This window comes from Brienomyrus brachyistius, chromosome 9 (assembly GCF_023856365.1).
Source record: "Brienomyrus brachyistius isolate T26 chromosome 9, BBRACH_0.4, whole genome shotgun sequence".
NCBI lineage: Eukaryota > Metazoa > Chordata > Actinopteri > Osteoglossiformes > Mormyridae > Brienomyrus > Brienomyrus brachyistius.
In genome coordinates, this window is record NC_064541.1 from 17,195,298 (window position 1) to 17,216,895 (window position 21,598).

At 45.2% G+C, this 21,598-nt stretch overlaps 1 protein-coding gene across 2 annotated transcripts in view; it reads left to right on the forward strand.

Annotated features, from left to right (window-relative positions):
- LOC125748522 (platelet endothelial aggregation receptor 1-like) overlaps positions 1–20,051 on the forward strand; it is a 32,958-nt gene extending 12,907 nt beyond the window's left edge. For both annotated transcript variants that reach the window (XM_049024768.1, XM_049024767.1), the window contains exons 3-23: positions 2,339–2,449; positions 2,560–2,661; positions 2,746–2,846; positions 3,361–3,453; positions 5,694–5,940; positions 6,900–6,999; positions 7,599–7,735; positions 7,965–8,177; positions 8,644–8,818; positions 9,365–9,485; positions 9,656–9,819; positions 10,222–10,324; positions 10,436–10,582; positions 10,886–11,020; positions 12,522–12,644; positions 12,770–12,895; positions 13,473–13,673; positions 13,972–14,090; positions 14,536–14,668; positions 17,094–17,273; positions 18,826–20,051. In XM_049024768.1, the coding sequence (XP_048880725.1) occupies positions 2,340–2,449; positions 2,560–2,661; positions 2,746–2,846; positions 3,361–3,453; positions 5,694–5,940; positions 6,900–6,999; positions 7,599–7,735; positions 7,965–8,177; positions 8,644–8,818; positions 9,365–9,485; positions 9,656–9,819; positions 10,222–10,324; positions 10,436–10,582; positions 10,886–11,020; positions 12,522–12,644; positions 12,770–12,895; positions 13,473–13,673; positions 13,972–14,090; positions 14,536–14,668; positions 17,094–17,273; positions 18,826–18,962 (2,967 nt within the window). In that variant the 5' untranslated portion in view covers position 2,339 and the 3' untranslated portion in view covers positions 18,963–20,051. The remainder of the gene's footprint in view (positions 1–2,338; positions 2,450–2,559; positions 2,662–2,745; positions 2,847–3,360; positions 3,454–5,693; positions 5,941–6,899; positions 7,000–7,598; positions 7,736–7,964; positions 8,178–8,643; positions 8,819–9,364; positions 9,486–9,655; positions 9,820–10,221; positions 10,325–10,435; positions 10,583–10,885; positions 11,021–12,521; positions 12,645–12,769; positions 12,896–13,472; positions 13,674–13,971; positions 14,091–14,535; positions 14,669–17,093; positions 17,274–18,825) is intronic.
- The last annotated feature ends 1,547 nt before the right edge of the window (positions 20,052–21,598 follow it).

Here is a 21,598-nt window from a genome sequence, read left to right on the forward strand (position 1 = left end):
TAGATAGGGCTGAAAATAGAAAATTATGTAATTATTTAAAAATTCTGTCAGTAGTTACTGGCGACAAAAACTTTGTTTTGTTTGGTTATTTATATTGTTTTAGGAGTGCACTCTTTAACAGTGTGTCTTGAGCACTACGCACCAAAAGCAGCCTCTATAACAGCAACATGAGCTAAACTCAGCAAATGACAATAGCTGGACCCAAGATGTGAATGTGGGTATTTCCTTTCCAGAAGATGCACATAGCCTGTGTTAGAATGTACCGCATGTCTGAGCCCCTGACCATAGCCGTGACGTCACCTTGTTTACTCGCTATGAACCTCCTTATTAAGATCGCTGTTTATCCAGAACTAATTACAGTTTTTGTTTGTTGCTGGTTACTCAAACTATATTCGAATCCATTTTATTGTAAACAAGTGCTTTGTGTTCCTCGTCCTGATTTATGGTCATACAGAATCATCTAAAATACGTCTACAGGAGGAGTTAATCCACCTTAACTGCTTCATAATGTATCTCACAGTCAGTGTTTACTTCGAACTTTAACTGCGATTCACAGAAGTTGCATTTTTTGTCTTTTTGAGTTTATAGCAGTCATGTTGGGTTTAACAGCACATGTGTAAACTCCTGTGGTCAAGACGTAATGCAGTAATACGAGGGGAAAAAAAAAAAAACCTTTTTCAAATTAATTACCCGCTCGATTGTGGGGACCAATAAAGGCAATTGCTTCTCTTAATAAGAAACATTCGCCTTCCATTTTTAACGTTTTGTTTTTCATTTTTGTTTTTGTTCCTCTTTGAATTTCTCCAGCTAGCCAAATTTGAATGATATTTCTTACAACCGAAGGTCAAACGATCTTCTGTAGTCGTAGAATAAAACCACTGGGTGATTGTGGGAGCTGTGATTTGCCAAGGAGGACAAACAGTTGCTTGAATTATTGGACAATAGGAGTGGATAATGGATGGAAAGACACGTGAAATTCAATCATTTATATTACCACTATTTTGGCTTTTTGTCTGTAATCCCAGCCTTCTGATTATATAACATGTAGCGTATAATTTATCCCATCACAGACTTGTACAATAATGGTATTTCCAGTTATGCAGAGATATGCAAATACTTGGAGATTCGGAATGCTGGTTTCACAACAACATAAAATTAAAGCAGAGATCAGCTGCTATTTTCAGGAAAAGTAAAGAAAACCAGCAGGAACCAGTGTGGGACTCCAACCCGACGGGGGGGAAGGTAGCCGACGTTCTCGTCGTGTGCGATGGAGCCACGAAAAGCCCGTGAGGACTCATCTGGGCTGTTTCCTTGGGAGTTCTTGGGGAGCCCTCAGCTTGGAGTTCCTTGCGAGCCACCGCCAGCCCTCAGCTATTGCACCCCCCCTGGGGGGGTGGGCCCGGTGATGGGATCCAGATGTGTGCACAAGCTGTATGTCGACAGGGGAGGGGCCTGCTGCTGTGCCAGCGTGTGAGGGCCGGTGGCGGCTGTGATTGATGATATGACAGGCGATTAAGCCTCATTTGTTGTCGTCTTAATCCAGAACTTTTCTCTTTCAAATTCGTCTAAAGTTGCATGCGGTAAATGTTCTGCAGCTCATGAAGGACCATTTTGAATTATACAGACCAAAGATCTCAGTATAGGCTAATAGCCTGCTAATAATAGTTTAAACTACAAAACTGTCCATAAATCTTCTTATATAATATTACTTAATCAGGAATTCAGTCAAAATACTACCACACTAAGCTTATATTAGCCAAAATACTTTTGGAATTTTTTTATAGTTTATATTGTTCAGTGTAGCATGTTTAGAAAACAAATTTTTAAAAGCATATTCTTGTTCTGGAATTTTCCTTCATGAATCACTCTGACAGGCAATGTCCTACCAGTTATATTATTGCCGTTAATGACCTCATCATACAATGGTGATGAGAGCCTACAGATGTTTCTGAAATGCAGTTTGTCGTGGAGTCGCTGTGTTCGCCCCCAAAACACCGTCCGGTTATACCAGTGCTTTGCTTCGGTTCCCTTACAGAAAACCTCCTTATGCTTTAGCTGGTGTCGTTTGCTGGCCAAATTGGGGGGACATTTCTTAGAATTTAATGAATTTAGTAATTAATTGTCATTGTTGACACACCACGGCACACAGTGCACAACAACGAAATGTGTTCTCTGCGCTCAACCCATATGTGACATAGCAGGGGGCAGCTAATTCAGCACCCGGGGGGCAGTGCTTGAGGGCGGCACCTTGCTCAGGGTACCTCAGTGGTGCCTTGCTGCTCAGGGATTCGAACCTGCAACCTTTCAATTACGCGTTCTGCGATGTCTTGTTTCCTAGGATGGTGAGATCCATGAAGAGTTGCTGTACCCTCCTCTTCCTCTGCTTCTTCCTCGATCTCTCCTGGCCCTTGAACCCTAGGGACCCCTATGTGTGCAGCCTGTGGGAGAGGTAACAAGGAGAAGGCGGGGAAGAGCCGTCCTCAAAGGCTGTATGTTAAAATGTTATACTTGCATACCATTTATATGCCTAATGCATGGATCTGCTGCCTCCCCTCCCAGCTACACCACATCGGTGAAGGAGTCCTACAGCCGCCCCTTTGCCCAGACGTCCACGCAGCCCTGCGCTAACGCCTGGGGCTTCTATGGGTGCAACCAGCAGAAGTGTGTACCGCTCGCTCGGCCGGCCGGCCCACCACGTGCGGGCTATCCAAGGTGGTGACGGCGCATTCTGTTTATCACGCACAGGATCACGTACAAGACCGCTTACCGGCAGGCCGTGAAGATGGATTACCGCAGGAGGTACCAGTGCTGCCCTGGATATTACGAGAGCGGGGAAAAATGTGTCCGTAAGTACTGGGGGAGAGAGATAAACAAGGAATCTCCCACTCTGTTAGGAGTATTAAAGGAAAGCCAAGGTGGTACAACTCAATCGTAGAGGCACTTAAAAGTAGCTTCCAGTTAATCTAACTTGTCGGCAGTGGTTCCCTCCCAGTGGTTTAAGTGCAGTGTAAAATTGTTATTTAGATTTAACAAGCATAATTTATGCAGTAAATGTAATTAACGTTTCTGCCCCACAGACTCTGTGCCAAGGACCTTAGGCTAGTTTTCAGGTGCTAAGCATTTGGGACCTGATAAACCTCCAAATGAACTAATTTAGAAAATCAGGGGTTCATTTTAAAATACTGTTTACTGCACACTGATCTAAGACAGGAATATAAGTCATTCTTCAGCCAGTTTTATCCAGGAAAGGAAAACTGGAAGAGCTTTTTTTAGTTTGGTATGGAGACAGGGAATGGCGAAAACGGGAAAATGTGGGTTATAGCCTGTCCGTGTCATATCCATGTCTCCTCGATCTGGCAGCTCATTGCACCAAGGAGTGTGTGCACGGGCGCTGCCTGGCGCCGGACCGCTGCCAGTGTGAGACCGGCTGGCGTGGGGAAGACTGCTCCAGTGGTAAGTAGGTAGCGGCCTCCCGTGCGTTGGCACGTAACCCAACATTCACACTGGGCAGCCCTACTAAAGGCACAGACCCGTTGCGTGGATTCCCAGAAACCTCAGTTAGGGTATTTAAGAGTCGGTACTTTGGACTTCTGGTCAGCAGCAGCGGCTGTCCAAGCTCTCCTTCACCTGCACTCCATTTCCTGTTGGCTAGAAAACAAAAATTCAGGAAGGCGAAGTGCACTGCTTGTAATTCTGTGAGGGAATGGGCACGACGCGATGCCGTTTGAGGGATTCTGTGAGGGAATGGGTACGACGCGATGCCGTTTGAGGGATTCTGTGAGGGAATGGGTACGACGCTATGCCGTTTGAGGGATTCTGTGAGGGAATGGGTACGACGCGATGCCGTTTGAGGGATTCTGTGAGGGAATGGGTACGACGCGATGCCGTTTGAGGGATTCTGTGAGGGCATGGGTACGACGCGATGCCGTTTGAGGGATTCTGTGAGGGAATGGGTACGACGTGATGCCGTTTGAGGGATTCTGTGAGGGAATGGGTACGACGCGATGCCCTTTGAGGGATTCTGTGAGGGAATGGGTACGACGCGATGCCGTTTGAGGGATTCTGTGAGGGAATGGGTACGACGCGATGCCGTTTGAGGGATTCTGTGAGGCAATGGGTACGACGCGATGCCGTTTGAGGGATTCTGTGAGGCAATGGGTACGACGCGATGCCGTTTGAGGGATTCTGTGAGGGAATGGGTACGACGCGATGCCGTTTGAGGGATTCTGTGAGGCAATGGGTACGACGCGATGCCGTTTGAGGGATTCTGTGAGGGAATGGGTACGACGCGATGCCCTTTGAGGGATTCTGTGAAAGGAGCACAGAGGGGTTTTTTTTTGCAGCTTTTGGCCTTAAAAACCCCTTTTTATGGATCTGTGTCCTTTGAGATGTGATATTTTCCTCACTGTTTCCCTGTCAAGCTGCTCTTAGCAGTCGGCAGAAGGGTTTAAGTGAAACGGCATTAAGCTGTGTGCTGGGGAGGAGCTGGGGTGACAAAAGGAGGTTGGAGGCACTACACCCAGCCCCATGGTGCACTGGGAGAATGCATGGAATTTTCCAACGTTCTCGAACATTCCCCTATATGCCAATTTTCATGATTATCTTAACAATAAAAGCATGCATTGGAGTGAGTTCAATAAACTAATCACAGAGCAATGACATGCAATCAAGGATGACAGAAGTAATGTGACAGCAGACACCAAGAAATTTGCACTTGATCGGATTACTGGCTGAGCGATTTCCTGACGAAGTACATATGTACACAGACAGAAAAGCCGTAGAATTGGCAAGCATGCAAAACAATTGTGGATTCAAAATAAATCCTCTATATTGACTTGCAAAGCAATAGATTTGTAACTAAGATAATAGATCTTTAGTCTCCTTGGTAAATCTAATGCAAATGCTTATGTTTCTCATTGGTAGGGAAATATTTGTTATAATTGACGTGTTGGACAAAATCCGACACACTTAACCAGGTGATGAAAAAAAAAGGTTCCGGTTAGGATTTAATCAAACTCCCACTCTGCATATTTGGGACCGAAGCCAAAGAGGCGTCATGGACAAAAAGTGGAAACAGCTGCTGAGGATTTCTTCCGAAATTTTAGGTGCTTTACATGTCTGTTATAGAGCTCACTATTTTCTAGATATTTTTTTGTTAATTTTGGGTGTTTCGCATTTGTATTTCATATTACAGCTTTCATTTCACCTGAAAAACATACGACTGGCGTGAGATATGCCGAGAGACACAGCCGGCCTCGTATAGCATCAAGGCCTCATCAGATGGCTCCCTTTACACCGACGCGAGTGAAATCTAACCCCTGCGTGTGAATCGCACTCCCCGAGCATTACATCAGTGGAATTCCTGATTTCAGCCCCATTTATCTTTCTCAGCTCCATGCAAATCTGCATGTCGCAAATGTATCACACTGTGTAACACTATATGTAAAAGTTAATGCCAAATTAGACATACTGCACTGCGGTTATGTCATCATCGATGTCAAATGCCAGGTGTTCCTGTATGTTCATCAGTCGCTATAATATATCGTGGCCTTCAATGAGGTACTATGAAGTAATCAAAGCTCGTCTTAAACAACAGCCCTTGTTCTGCAGCTGCAGGCATCCGCCCCGGATCTTCCACGCTTCTCTTCAAATTAATCCAAAGTCATGTGTGTAATGCTCTGTTTCTCTTCTAGACTGTGATGAGAAACACTGGGGCGATGACTGCAGCCATTTCTGCAAGTGTGAGAATGGGGGACAGTGTGATCCCCTGTCCGGCTTCTGCCAGTGTCGCCACGGATACACTGGCCGAAACTGCGAGGAGCCCTGTCCTCCGGGGACCTTTGGAAAAGACTGTCTGCAGAAGTGCCTGTGCGGAATTGGAGGGTCATGTGACAAAGAGACGGGGGGGTGCTATTGCAAGGAGGGTTTCACTGGGACCCTGTAAGTTTTTTTTTTTTTTTTTTTTTTTTTGGTTTTCTAGAATGTTGCTCATCTTTTAAATGCAATGAATGTGGACTTACTGTTTCAATAATGACATGAATGCTGCATGCTTGTGTGTCCCGCACCTCTGCATTTAAAATTGCGCCGCATAATTGCCAAGACATAAAACGCAGTAATTGTTAATCCATGTGTTTCCCCATCTTGAATGCACCACAACGAAATAGCCAGGAAACCTTTGTGAAATTATTCTGGTGTATTTGTCTTCCTTAGGTTAGATTTTTAGAGGATTTGTAGAAATTTAGATTGTTCGTTGCACTTTTCCGCCCTTATTAGAAATGTAAGCCCATACGAAGTCTTAAAGCTTACGACACTGTTGGATCTCTAGAGTCACTTTACAAAATAAGAAAAGAGCTGTGGTTTGAGATTTAAACCACATTTCACAGTGTATTCGCCCAAAAACTTCACGTTACATCAACCTGCAGAAATGTGAGGCCATGTTGTATGGATTTATATGCCAAAGCCAGTAACACTGATATGGAGCCGGCACTGTTTATATACGTCCAGATTCCAGCATCTCCAAAGTCCAAACACTGATTGCAACTGAAAGTTGCTGCCATGTGAAATAAAATTTTTGGCTAAACACGGTATGCTAGATGCAGTTCACTTTACATTAGTGAGTTGCCATATCAGTTTCTGATATGAACAGGCCCATAGCCAGAAATAAATTTAAGTGGGGCCCACCACCTTACTGATAGGACCCCCTAGAGACCTGCAGACAGTTCACGTTTTTGCTCCCTAGACACACCGGGAGCTGGGAAGGAGCAAAAATGTGGACTGTCTGTGGGTCGCCGAAAACTAACCTAGATAGATTTCACCAACCCAGGGCCGGGGGGGTCCCTATTTTAACATCTGATTTCGTGCCTATTTAATGATTTATCTGAACTGTCCCCCTTCCTCAGGTGTGAAAAGCCCTGTCAGAGTTGCCCTCCACGATGCCCCTGCCAGAATGAGGGCCATTGCCAGGGGGCAGGGATCTGTGCCTGCCTGCCAGGCTGGACGGTATGCCCATCCGGGGAGGGGGAACATTTTGCGATGCTAGTCAATTTTTATTGGTTGTCTCACAGTTACTAGTACAGTTTGTTTGAATTATTTTATTCACCTGCTGACCACACCCATTAGAAACAGAGGGAAGTCTGTCATTCCTATAGCTCAAAAAGTACAACATTGTGCTTGCAGTGCAAAGGTTGTGGGTTCTAATCCCTGGTAACGAATGTAAGTTGTGACTCGCCCCTCTACTGTGAGTTGCTTTGGACAAAGCTGTCAGATAAATGAATTGTTATGTGTTGTCTTTGTTAGATAAAACCTGTCAGTTGCCAGAGATGGGAGGGAGTCAGACCATGGGGGGGGGGGATAGGGGGGGTTGTAACCCCCTCAATAATCAGAACTGGCCAATGCTACTCCTCCCCCTCCCCTCCAAAAAAAATCATATTGTCATGATCAGTGGGTGGGGACCTCAGCCCCCCCCCTCCCCCCGATGTTTAATCCAAAGTTACACCCTTGAAAGATACGTACAGTACTAAGGGCCTCCAAACTGAAGGGCCCATGGTGACTATCCTGCCTCATTCCTTTCCTGTCCCTGTCTAATTCTGACCGCCCAGGGACCCATGTGCACCGAACGCTGTCCCCAGGGAAGATTTGGGGCCAACTGCACCCATGAGTGTGTGTGTCACAACACAGGGCACTGTGACCCCGAGACCGGACACTGTCAGTGCACTCCCGGCTTCACCGGAGACAGGTACTGCCCCCTGCAGGGTGCAGTGGGTGTGGCGTCAGACAAATTCTTGGACAGGAACTCCTTCCTGTTTTGATATAACCAACTAATATACGTTTCTGTATTTTAATTATTCGGCAGGTAATTTTATGTAAAGTGGCATCATCTTCAGCCAGTTCAAGGCTGCTGCTCTGCAGTAACATCTCACTGCCTGAGGTATCACTGGATAACGGACACATTTCCCCGCCCTCAGATGCCACGAGGAATGCCCGGTGGGCACGTACGGCCCAGGCTGCCAGGGTACCTGCGACTGTGCCAACGGGGCACGCTGCTACCACGTGGACGGGGGCTGCCTGTGTGAGCCGGGCTTCCGGGGACCCCGGTGCCAGGACAGGATGTGTGCGGAGGGGACGTACGGCCTGCACTGCGAGCACCGCTGCCAGTGTCACCGTGGAAACACGCTCAGGTGGGCAGCCCCAGCGTGGCTGATGTCAGCGGGTTTTGTTCTATTACTCGTCTTTTATAATGTTTCCCAGCCCCACTCCCCAGGGACCCACAGACAGCCCACATTTTTGCTCCATCTCAGCTGCTGTTAGGACCGGATTGGGATACAGTGACCAGGGCTATTCAATGCTGATCGTAGCTCAGCTGGATCTAGGCAGAGGCACTGTGACCTGGTCAGAGGCCTTTGGGCTATTTCAGCCCTCAGTTCCCCCCCACTTGTGTTCTGCCAGGGAATTTTTATCAGCTGTCAATTGTCAATTGGGTGGGGGGGGGGGGGGCAGTAGAAGTCGTCGAAGGGGAGTTAAGGGTTAAGGGGCCCCTTTCTCAGACCCCTGGGGGCGTAACTAATCAGCCGCACAGGGGGTGATGGTTGTGATGTATGTGGTCTTCGGTCCAAACGCTGTAACTCCCCCATCTCTCCTTGGCAGCTGTCACCCCATGAAGGGCGAGTGCACATGCTCCCCCGGCTGGGCGGGGCTGTTCTGCAGCGAGACATGCCCGCACGGTTACTACGGCCACGGTTGCCAGGAAACCTGCCTGTGCCTGAACGGGGGTACCTGTGACAGCGTCAGCGGGCGCTGCTGGTGTGCGCCGGGCTACACCGTAAGTGACTATCGCCGTGACGCTTCTGTGGAAGAGAACTGGAGTTCAGCAATGGACTTTGGCCGGGATATTTTTACATTTACGTTAATTCTTATTTAGCCGCCACTTTTGAACGGGGCGACATACGAGTGACGCAAACATCGCATTACAAACATACAGCTGTCAAGTAGGCAATAGTGCAGCTTGGCTGAGCTTCCAGGCACAAGTGTGAGCAGAATTGGAGCCAAAGCTGCACACTACCTTCCAAATAAAGCAAGAGCCTAATAAGACAATAAGTGCAATGAGCAGGTAGTGCAGCATTAAGGGCTTTCAGTGAACGTGGAGTGACATCAGGCTAGTTATTCTTGGAACAGATGGGTGTTGGTGTTTCTGGAAGGTGGAGAGGGAGTCTGATGACCGGATGTGATGTCATGCCTCCATCGGGGATCCACACATGAGAAACATCTGGAGCGATATGCTGGATCTGAGCGATCAAAGCTGTGCCTTTTGGTGTCGTGCTGAGATGTGGTGTGCAGAGAGTGAGCCAGTCTGCCATGTGCTCCGCAGGGGGACCACTGTGAGGGTCTGTGTGCTTCAGGCGCCTATGGGACCAACTGTTCCCTCAGCTGTGCCTGCGCCAATGCCCTGGCCTGCTCCCCCATTGATGGAACCTGCCTCTGCAGAGAGGGTGAGGCCCCACATTCTCTTCGCTTTGGCGCCCCCTATCTGGGACCTGCTTTATTGCAGTTTCAGTCGCAGGCAGTTTTAAACTAGTTACATTATGTATCACTACATTACTGGTAACAGATGAGAAATACTGTTAGCTTTCATATGGATTGACCATGAACTTCTTTCTAGGATGGAAAGGCTTGGACTGTACCATCCCGTGCTCGGGCGGCACTTGGGGTCCAAACTGCAATGGAACGTGCCAGTGTGCAAATGGGGCATCATGCGATCCCATAGATGGCACTTGCACGTGCACTGCCGGCTGGCAGGGGGCGCTGTGTGACCAACCATGTCCGGTATCTATCATCACAAGCCCTCAATATCATTCAACTGAAATTTCTCAAAGCTTACATATTCTCTTTAAATCCTACTTTTTACAAAGCATGATATTTGCTATTAATTTACATTTTAGGCACTTAAATTTTATTTTCTTATCATGCAATTGTACAGTACTATTTAATTAATACTTGTCTATAATGCATTGCTGAAAAGCGTTACTTTTAGGAATTAAAAAAATCATCAAACCTGAGGCTAATTTTTAATTGTAATTTTTACTTCATACAAAGCTGCCTCTAAGACTGAACCCATTTTGTATCAGCAGACATGCTGTAATCCTCAGTTAAATGTCTGAATATTAACACCTATGGTGTGATTTGCATTGTAATGATGTCAGTCTCCCTTTGTGCCCTTTTGTGCAGAGAGGTGCCTACGGTCCCGGGTGTTTGCTGCACTGCGACTGCCTGCATGCCGATGGCTGCCACCAGTTCACCGGCCAGTGCCAGTGTCTCCCCGGCTGGGCAGGTCCTCTGAGCTCCTCTCTTCTACGCCCTGGTTACCTCACGGCTGCTACAGATGTTTGCCATGACTCATTAAACCCACTGGCCCTACTGACTGCTCACCCTGCCCCGTCAGGTAAACACTGTGCCCAGCCCTGCCCAGCGGGATCCTGGGGGCGCCACTGCAACCAGAGCTGCTCCTGCCAAAACAGCGCCACCTGCCTGCCACACAGTGGGAGCTGCGTATGTAATCCCGGGTACCAGGGTCCACACTGTAGTCAAAGTAAGCGCAGAATCTGCTTTCTTTCAAATTTGTCTTCTTGACTTCTCTTTTTTCACATTTTTATAATAATAGTTATGAAATAATAATAATAGTTGGTTGCGTGGCAGATGTTCAAGGAAGTTCCTAAGATTTTCTCTCCCCAAGATCCTCTGATTTCCTGTCATAAATCCATTTCCTAAGCATTACTGTGCAGCCTTTTTGATTTATATTCCGGCTAATCCATTGCTTTGACAATTCTATGGCTATTAATTAGTGAAGATCTCACCCTCTGTGCCTCTCCTTGGCTTCCTGCGTCTCTCCCAGTTTGCAGCCCAGGCCTCTACGGCTCACAGTGCAGTGCACCATGTGCCCCGTGTGTCCACTCCTCCACCCCCTGCCACCACGTCACAGGCCGGTGCCAGTGTGACCCTGGCTACACCGGGCCCCGGTGTGACCAAGGTAACCCTTCTATCACACATTAGTCCAGCTCTGGAAGTGTGACACTGGTGACCTGAATGTCACACTTAACTTTGGGAAAATTCTCTTTTAGCAAAAATTCCCTTTAAGTGCCTTAAGCAAAACTGCAAGGCTTTACGTCAGATCCTGTAAGTAAGTGGTGAGTTTATAGCTTATGGCTAAAGTGAGGCAAGTCATCATGGGATACCGTGTGACACCGTGTGACTCTGCAGGTTAGAACTGCGTGCTAGTAATTGGAAGCCTGCTGATTCAGATCTTGTGATCAGCAGAGTGATGTCACTCTCTTGGGGCTCCGGAGCGACCTTGACTCCTAATTGGCCCAGGGACAGACTGACCCTTGTTGCAGCCAATCACCACCAACCGCAACATAAAGGAGACATAGAAAAAAATTGGCTCACCATCTATTATTGCACTAAAGCCACTTAAATTAGCATAGCCAGGGTTCATAACAAAGACCTCCGGAGTCTGGGCTGCTGACACACGTCCCGTCCCATTCAAACCGGGCTGAACTCCTTTTATGACAAAACACAGACAGGCTTCAGGTGAAGAATCTGCACAGATGAAACCAATCTGGAAAATATGAGAAGACGACAATTACACAAACCACCAGCAGGGGTCGCCAAAACAAAGGTTAGAATGCTGCTACCAGGAACGGGAACAGAACACGCTGCTTCCTCAGTTGTAAGTCGCTTTGGATGGAAGCGGCCGTTAAATGAAGGCATTGAAAACGTCATCGGGCCCTAGCTAACTGCGTGGAATGATTCATGGAACGAAATAAAATTGTGTCCACTGGTTTGCGGCATTGAAACCACTGCATGTAAGTGTCATTACGCCACCATGAGGACGGGTCCGGTCACTGTCCCCCTCACATCCACACTCATGTACAGACCAGTCAGACAGACCTAGTCTTACTGAAACAGTGATATGCCCCATGTGCACCACAGAGTGAGACCGTGACCCAGACCCTCAGTAGACTGGTAGCAAATATGTACTGTACACCATGCCGGGGCGGCATGGTGGTGCAGTGGTTAGCACTGTTGCCTCACACCTCTGGGACCCGGGTTCGAGTCTTTCGCCTGGGTCACATGTGTGTGGAGTTTGCATGTTCTATCCATGTCGTCGTGGGGTTTCCTCCAGGTACTCCGGTTTCCCTCCTACAGTCCAAAAATATGCTGAGGCTAATTGGAGTTGCTAAATTGCCCGTAGGAATGTGTGTGAGAGTGAATGGTGTGTGAGTGTGCCCTGCGATGGGCTGGCCCCCCATCCTGGGTTGTTCCCTGCCTCGTGCCCATTGCTTCCGGGATAGGCTCCGGACCCCCCGCGACCCAGTAGGATAAGCGGTTTGGAAAATGGATGGATGTACACCATACCAATGTGAAATGGGCTCACGGGGCTGATTAGTTTGTGTGTATGACACTATGATGTCATAGGCAGTCTCTATGATGTCATAGGCAGTCTGCCCGATTCTTCTCTGCATCTTTAGGCTGCACCCAGGGGACGTACGGCGCGGGCTGTAGCTTGCGCTGCCTATGTGAAGGGTCCTGCAGTCATGTGACCGGAGCATGTCTGTGCCCAGTAGGTTACACCGGTCCCTACTGCCAGTCCAGTAAGTATCCAGGTGCTGTATTGCTGGAAAGCCTGCCGCTAAATGAAGTTGTATGCACCGTGACAGTAAGATTCCTAACTTTTGGTATCTTATGACGCCATCTCTGGGCACTCCTTCGCTTGCAGAGTGCGCCCCTGGAACGTTTGGTCCAAACTGTGCCCACACCTGTTCATGTCTGCCCAATGCGAGCTGCGATCACCGCACCGGGGTGTGTGTGTGTGAGTCCGGGCTGGAAGCAAACTGCAAAGAGGGTAAGTAAAACTGCTTTTTTTGTAAGAATGAATCCAATCTTCAATATAACTCATCTGGTAGTGCAGTGTTTCCCAATCCATCCTCGGGGACCACAGACAGTTCATGTTTTTGCTCCCCTACTGAGAGCAAGGAGGGAGCAAAAGTGTCGACTGTCTGGCAGGGAACTCGGAGGGAGCTAAAACGAGAACCAATTGTCGGTCTACAAGAACTGAATTGAGTGACAGTGTAGTAGAGGGTCACAGTGAACCTGGAACCTCTTCCAGGAAACCTAAGGCACAGGGCAGGAGACCCATTAAATCGGGTGCCAGTACAACACAGGGCAGACACTTACAAGCACACACCTTGGGCCATTTAGAGACGTCAGTTCACCTACTCGCACGCAGAAGTGAGAATTTCATCCCGTATCTGCGTGGGTGTCTTCTAGGATTACACAAAATTTAATCTGATTGTTGTTGACCTGAATGTGATTTGTTATCACATTTAGTCACCTGACAGCAGTGCATTCTGAAGTTGGTTAATCAATCACAACAAATAGGACTGGTGGTCAGTCCCAAACAGCAAGTCCCTCCCCCTCAGGGCAGGTAGTGAGCGTGATGTCTCCGGTGGAGCGGGACTCGTGGGGCGCCGTGGCCGGAATAGCGACGCTGGTGGTCTTCGCGGCCTTGTTGCTCGCTCTTCTCCTGCTCTACCAGCGCCGTCGCAAGGACAAGCAGAGCACCGTGCCGGCCGTGGTCTTCTCCTCCAGCCATGCGGCCAGCTTGGAGAGCACCATACCAGGTGTGTTCCTTCTGGGTGAACAGGCCACAGCTGACCAGTGTTATGACCGAAGCTATATATTAGTGCAAGTGGCTGGAGAGAATCTGGTAGCTAATGGTGTTCACGAACAGCTGGGGAGAAGCTGATCGCCAACTACGGTGAGCAGATAATCCATGTCAGGGAGGACACTTTGAGCTACTTCAGGTTTTACAAACTACTTTAAAACTGTAAGGCTTCTGTGCTTAGCTAAATAGTTCAGTTCTTCTTGTGCTTTGACTTGAGAATAGTCCCTAACTGCATTCCTTCTGTTATTCCTTAGACATCCCACATGGCTACCATCACTTCTACTCCAACCCCAGTTACCACACACTGTCCCAAAACAGGCCACCCCTTCCCCAGGTCCCCAACAACCAGGACCGCTCCCTCATGTCTATCAAGGCAGGTGTCTGCCGCTCTCACTGTCATCACTGAGCCCACATGTCTACCAGGCTCACAACCTGTATGATCCCGAGTTTCGTTTCTCTCATCACTACTTGAAGCACTTTATCACAGATGTGACAATGTAACAGGTATTTTATGCATCAGCTGAAGTGATTCTGACTCTGAAGTGGGAAACCTAATTATAGCACTTCTAACAGTATCCAAAATGGCGATGTTAAGAAAGGTCACATTAGGCGACATCTTGTCGATTCACCTTACGATGCAGATTTGTGGTCAAATCCAATGGATGTACAAGAGTCAGTTTTGCTTAGACAACAGCATATGGACAGCGGGGTGCTCTGAAAGATCATGTTGATAACTTAATATCAAATCTGAACACTATCGCAAGCAGGTGATGTATCTGAGCGGGTGTATCTGATTGGCCAGTTTGTCTCCAAAGCAGAACACCAATAATCGAGTGTTCTGCAATGTGAAGAACGTGGAGAGGGAGAGGCTGGGGCTGTTTGGGGTGGAGTGCAACGCCACACTGCCTGCCGACTGGAAACACCCCCAGGAACATGTCCACAAAGAAAAGGGTGGGTTCCATCACACTCAGTCATTAAGCCAAATCATATCCTTCAAAGATGTGTTGTGTGATCCTGTTCATAGCTGACTTGCTTTAATGACAGCGGTAAGGTTCAGTTGTGGTCCATTCAATAACAGCCGTGACAATGACCAGGCATTTCCTGACTGATTGCGTCTTTTATCCTTCCCTTGAGCGCAGTCACTTTTAAGGCTAGTGGAGCAGCTCCAGATTTGAAAGAACAGCTCATTTCTGGCGCGTTTCCACTGACGTACGGGAACCAGGCCGCACCCGACCTGTACCGCGGAGACTAGCTACTGCGCTGTTCCAGCTCACTTAGATTTTTCTGGTCGGCTCGGTAAAGGTGTTGTTGGGTTTGGAGAGCAACAATAATGTAAAGCCAAAGAGATGCATATTTACTATTTACCTGGTGTACAACATGATTTACTATGTGCTAATTTCCAGTAGCACATCTATGAGAATGGCTGTGTTATGTTAGCAACAAATGCTAGCGGAATTAACATTAGCTTGCCTAAACTTACATTATGAATCCATTCTGTTATCGGGAATGCATCAATATGTCGCGATGTGCAGTATTACTAATAATGTATAATATATAGAATATATCCTTTTTCCTTCAAGTAATCCGTGCATATGACCACAGGTCATTGGTATCTCCATGCATTTTGACCAGTCTGATGATGGTGACACAATCAGCTCAGTTTAGTCCCACTTTTGGCCCAGTTGACCCTGAAAGCCCAGAACACATTAACATTAACACAGCTCAAAAACATTAAGAAGACGTAAAACCATAAAGATGACACAAAAACAACTTAAAATGTTTTCCCTTAAAATAAAACATCACATTGTTATTTCTGTAAAATGTATGTTTATCAATGAAGAATTTACTAGTAACACAGTTAAGATAAATAGTATGTATGTGTTGCGTTGCATGTAGATGTAACTTTGTGCTGGTGCTCCTAATATTTTCAGCAAGGAGGACCAGCGCTACTAGTGGAAAAAGTTAGTCTGGAGCTCTGGGGATAGTTGCTAAACACCACAAAACAACCACAAAGATTTCCACAGGAATCACTCAGCACTTCAGCTAACTTCTCTCAGCAAAAACTGTATATAATGAGCTTCACAGAGCTGGAATTTAAGGCAGGGCTAATAATAACGTTCTGCTGTGCCATCATTCACTATTTATTAGAAAAATCTTATGGCCTAATGTTTGGAGAAAGTCAAAGGACGACTTCAGTCTGCATTTGCTCTTGCTGTGGGCAGCCATCTTGGGAGTCATTAGGCCTGACAATTGCTGTGCGTGGTCATATAACAGCACAGGAAATTCTTCCACAGGACCTGGTGCACCATGTGTTTTAAACATTATTCTGTCATTATGTTCCCATATTTCAACACCCCCCCTCCCCATACCCAATAATAAAACTGACCCCCCAACAATAAAATAAAAAATAAACAGTTGGTGAGGGTGGGGTGTTGGTTGTGCAGCCTGAATTAAATTCTTTTTCAGTCTGATCTGGTATTTTTCAATACGGGACAATCCGGTTAAACATGGGACAATCCGGTAAAATTCCAGCTAACAGGGAATGTTCTCGCAGTGTCAAAATTGGCAGAGAACGTTCTTACTGTAACGTTAAACGACCATCATTTCCACATTTTACATTTTAACGTTCTGTCAGTATCAGCACGACAACATTATTACCTGAACATCCTTTTATCATAATTTATATTGAAAAATATTATTTTATAAATGTTGTTTTATAAATGGAACATGCTATCCAACCTGGCACCCATGACCTTTGAGGTATAAAACAACAGTTGCTACTCACCCTGCTCCCGTGACCTTTATTTGTGTTGATATTATTATGAAGCTTTTCCAGTGACGCCAAGAACAGCCTGAATAACTGGCGGTTTTCTATTGTAAACTATGCATCCATAATCCAGCTGAACCTGCCGTGACATCGCCCTGCTTCCCAACTGGGCCAAAAGCGTGACTGAACCAAGCTGCTTGCATCATCACCATCTGATTGGGCACAATGAATGGAGATACCAGTGTTCTGTGTCGATATCCGTGGATGAGAAGGAAAAACAGGCGTATTTTATATATTATTCATAATCACTAGTGTCATGGCGATGTATTGATGCATTCCCGATAACTCGCAAATGGAAAATTTCCATCCTCCTACGTTAAAAAACAGCTGAACGGAATGGATTTGTAATGCAAATGTACACTTCAATTTACATTTCAATTCCCTTGGCGTAGCCATTAGACATAGTAGTAGCAACAGTTGTAGCAGTGGGATTAGGTTCTGGGAACGTTAGGAAAAATGGACACTTTGAACATTTCCATAGCTTAATAGCCTTCCACGGCCTTGTTGTGACTGGCTAATATAATGCTGCTCTTTTTGTTGTCCAAACAGAGTTGTCGAAAAACTCATCTGTGGCTGTGAGCAGCACGTCTCTGAACAGCGAGAACCCATATGCCACCATCAAGGACCTGCCCATGTCCCCATTCCGCCCGGTGGAGAGCAGCTATGTGGAGATGAAGTCGCCCATCTGCAGTGAGAAGCCCTGCGCAGTGACTCAGGAACCGCACAGAGGTACACAGCGGTCTTTGGCGGTCAAAGGGCTGTTTGAGGAAGCAGATGTAAAATGTGAGCAAATGCAGCATGAGGATTGCGACAGTTCGGAGACGGTAATATCCGGTACCTTCTGGCCAGCCTGATGGGACGATGCAACATGCTACGATCCATCCTGCCATGATAAATAGTCGCATTCTTGCATGTTTAATTATATCTTTATGGTTTTTTTTTTTGGGCGGGGGGGGGGGGGGGACTGAATTGTAATACAGAACAAGTAAAAGCAGATAGAAAAGATGAGCACCTCTGACATTTCTTTCCTAACAGAGCCCCCAGGGGAACATGGGACGAGAATAACGAGAACTTGCAATATTTTTTTCTGTTACTATTAATAACTGCACTGCGTCCGTAAAAAAGTACGATAGAATTAATTGACTGAATAGCACAGACATGTCCAGTGAAATGTGCTTTAAGCTTTAAACTGTGGGAGAGAATGCACACTACTATAGCAGTTTCACTGTGTCCATGTCAGTGCCAGTGACTGCAAGCGAGACCGCTATTGAACATGAAGTTCACATAAAAACAATGAAATATTAATTAATATTTACTTGTAAAGGATTCTGGAAAACCAAAGACTGTTACTTGCTTTTTTGTTGAAATGTATTACAGCCAGTACACTGAATATTAAGCTTTACCGTGTTGTTGAAGTTTTATATTCCAGTTCCTAGAACATTTCAATATCGATCCGCATATCTCCAAGCGAAAATACCAGTGAGTTGTTCCCAGAAATCAGGTTTGTGTGTAATAACTATGACACTGCAATAAAATTAGCTGTATATTTAGTTTTCTGTCTGTAATATCATTCATCAAAATCAAGCAACAACAACCCTTAATATTCCATATTCTACAGGTGTATTTTTTATTAATATTGCAGTGTTTACAGTTACACTTCATGTTCAATAACTGTCTCACAGTTACTGGTGATGAATGATTGAGTTACAATGCAATTATTAATGAATATGTATAAAAATATACATAGACCAATGCTTAAAGCACTTTATTGGCCATGTTTGTCATTGAGTTTTATACTCATCACTCCATTAATTCCACCCTTTGCACTCCACACGGACACAGTGCAGTTATTAATAGTGACGCTAAAGTATTGTGAGATCTCACAAAAGGACTTGTTGTATTTTGCTGTCCACAGAGCTGCTCCATACTTTCCAATAAAATCAAATCGAATATGCAACGTTCAGGGAGGGATTAAGTTATTAGCTGCCTAGTTAACTAGCAGTTTGAATAACAGCCGCATCTGGGGTGTCCAAACTCCACACTGGAAATATGAGACCATTCACCATCACAGTGAAAGCAATAGTGATCGTTACCTGCTATCAGTCTATCAGTCTCAGTTGAAGCATGGATGTCAAAACAAATTTCAATGAGTCACTTAATGCCTAAAAATTGTGTTTCATGTATAATGGGCTTCCTTTGATAACGCAAACTGACAAAATCTGCTCCCGACTGAACCCTGTTGACTGGATTTTCCATCTCTTTTTCCTCCCCTGTCTTTCAGAACAATGTTCCCTCTACAGTGTCCCAGAGTCCCAGAATCACTATGACCTCCCAGTCAACAGCCACATCCCAGGGCATTATGATCTCCCCCCAGTTCGCCGACCGCCCTCCCCCACACTACGGAAGCTACCCCACTGACCACCAGTTTTTTTTTTTTTTTGCTTTACAAACCTTAAACTTGGAAATGCTGCCACCTGTTGGACTGACTTGACATTGCATGGTGAAAAGGGGTTTTAGGGAGTATTTGCAGTACATTTCAACTCTCTCGCACAAGACTGCAATATTTCATTCTTGGGATTGGATAGCAAATTTGCAAATGCTTATTTGCATGAGGCCAGAAATATGATTTTCAGGTCAGAATTAAAATGTCCAAGGAGTAATTACACTCATTAAATTACATTAATCATGTTCAGTGACCTCTTGCTTTTGGTGGACTCTTCAGAGGTACTATATGTTGTATAACTGGTTATCAGTGGTTCTCGATTCTGAGAATACTACATTTTTCCGTAAAACCTGGCAAAGTTTCTTTATAGACAACAGAATTTGATTGTACCAGTACTGCTTATTTTGAATGTAACAAGCCTTCTATATAATGTACAGTGGATTTATTCATAGACTCAAAAAAAAAAAATTAAACAGCTTTATAATAACTTGATTTATTTGGAATGAAATGGACATTACAAATTATGTTTGAAAGGGAAGGACCTTTGTAGTTACACAAAGTTTATAAGAAAGTAGCACAGTATTCCATTTTGAGGGAGCCCTATATTCTAATCATCGTCTCCTGCTGTAGAAAATACATAGTTAGTGTTTACCTTTAAATAGAAAAAATATCCATCTTTTTTTGGTTATACACTTCTTTGGTTTAATGATCGGTACTGTTTCATATCACCATGCAAACCTGCAAGCAGATGAAACTTGAAAATATAAGTACAATGATTTTTATCCATAAGTATCGCTACAGCTTCACAAATGCATAAGCAGATGTTCTTTTTTAAATGCTGTAGAAAATGTGGGGACCTTTTCCTTCTGTAACTATTGTACCGAACAAGAAAACAGATTTCACAGACAATGGCTGACATCGCATTTGTCCGAAATTGCATACTTAATTACTTTGTAGTAGGCAAAATGCAGTATGTGAAGTGAGCAGTATGCCTGACAATGACAATGGATTTTCAGAAGAGACGGGCTTTTTTTATGAATAGCAATAAAAAAGTAAGGCATGGAGTGCAGAGTCGTCTCTCTATTTAATCATTCTAACATCTCTTCAAGCCAATTAGTGTTAAAGCTAATTTGAGGAGTAAAAACACTGACTAAAGTTAGTCAAGCAGTTTTATCATTTGTTGAAATAACTTTAAAATTGCAACGTCTTTGACTAGATAAAAACATCACCTCTTTTTGAACATCATCTGAAATACTATCCATCCTCTAAATGCTCATCCTGGGCCGCATAACCGGGAGCCGGTCCCAGGCAGCACAGCACATAAGGCTGGGGGTGCACCCTGGACAGGATGCCAGTCCATCACGGGGTACATACACCCCCGAAAAACATCGTAAGCTTTAGACATTTTAAAGACACCAGTTACGCTAATTGCACGTCTTCTGAATTGCGGCCCACGTGATACGGGGAGAGCGTGCAAACCCCACACTACCAGGTGGGATTGAAACGGCCAGTCCTGGAGGTGTGAGGCAACAGCACAGCCAGTGAAATCGAAACGATAAATCAAACATCTCTTTTTCCAAGAGCCACCCGCATGCGTCAGATAATGCTTTATAACTAAAAAATACAACTGCGTAAAACTAAACGAAAGGGGTAACATGCAATACTGCAGCCTGTTGGCTAACCCTAACCCTAACCCTAACCCTACATTTTCCTGCCTTCGTATAAATCAAAGCAAGCCAGGAGCTACATACGTATTTTGCAAGCAACCTAAGCTAACAGGTGACCAGTGCAGACAGCAAAGTCTGCCAACACTGCCTCCGACTAGACTGGTAAATGAATTCTCACTACGAAAAGCAATGAAACCGTAAGACATAGTATTTAGCTTCTATCTGAACAATCGCAAAAGAAAAAAAAAGTTTTCATTCCACGTGGGTGTTAATAAAGTCTGATGCTTTCACTAGAGCAAAGGGGCACTTAAACAGTGAATATTTCCAACAGTAACTGAACCTAATTTTGTTAGTTGTCCTTATTGTATCTGCAAATACAGACCTTGTCCGTTAACTCCAACGAAGTACAACATGAAAGGCATCCATTTTCACCAATGGTGCTTTGTGTATAGAGCACTTGGAAATAAATATACAGTCCATCTTACTCAATAAGGAGACAAGGACTACAAATATTTTCTTGCAAAACTATGATGGTGAAATGAAAAATAAATTCAAAAACATTTAAGCTGCCAATATCAGCACACCAAAATAATACTTCCCATTTAATTTCCTGTCAAGCAATTACCTCTATATAGGTAAGTGTGTGCAAATGTCACAAAGTTTATCTTCATTACATAGTTGATGTGCGTTTTAAAACAAGTTGGCCTGCCTCAGCCTTTCATGAAATAATCTGAACAAGTTTTATATACTAACAATGGAGACAGCATAGATGCAAGCATTCCCTGTTTAAAAAAAAATCAATCAAGGTCACTTTCTACAAATATAAAATTGTATTCAAAAATATACTTCCTGATGATCAGCTACGGTATGAAACCTTACGGTATCCATTTGTGATGCAGAGGTTGTCGATTGGCAAAAAAAACTTACGATGAAGGCATCCGTAA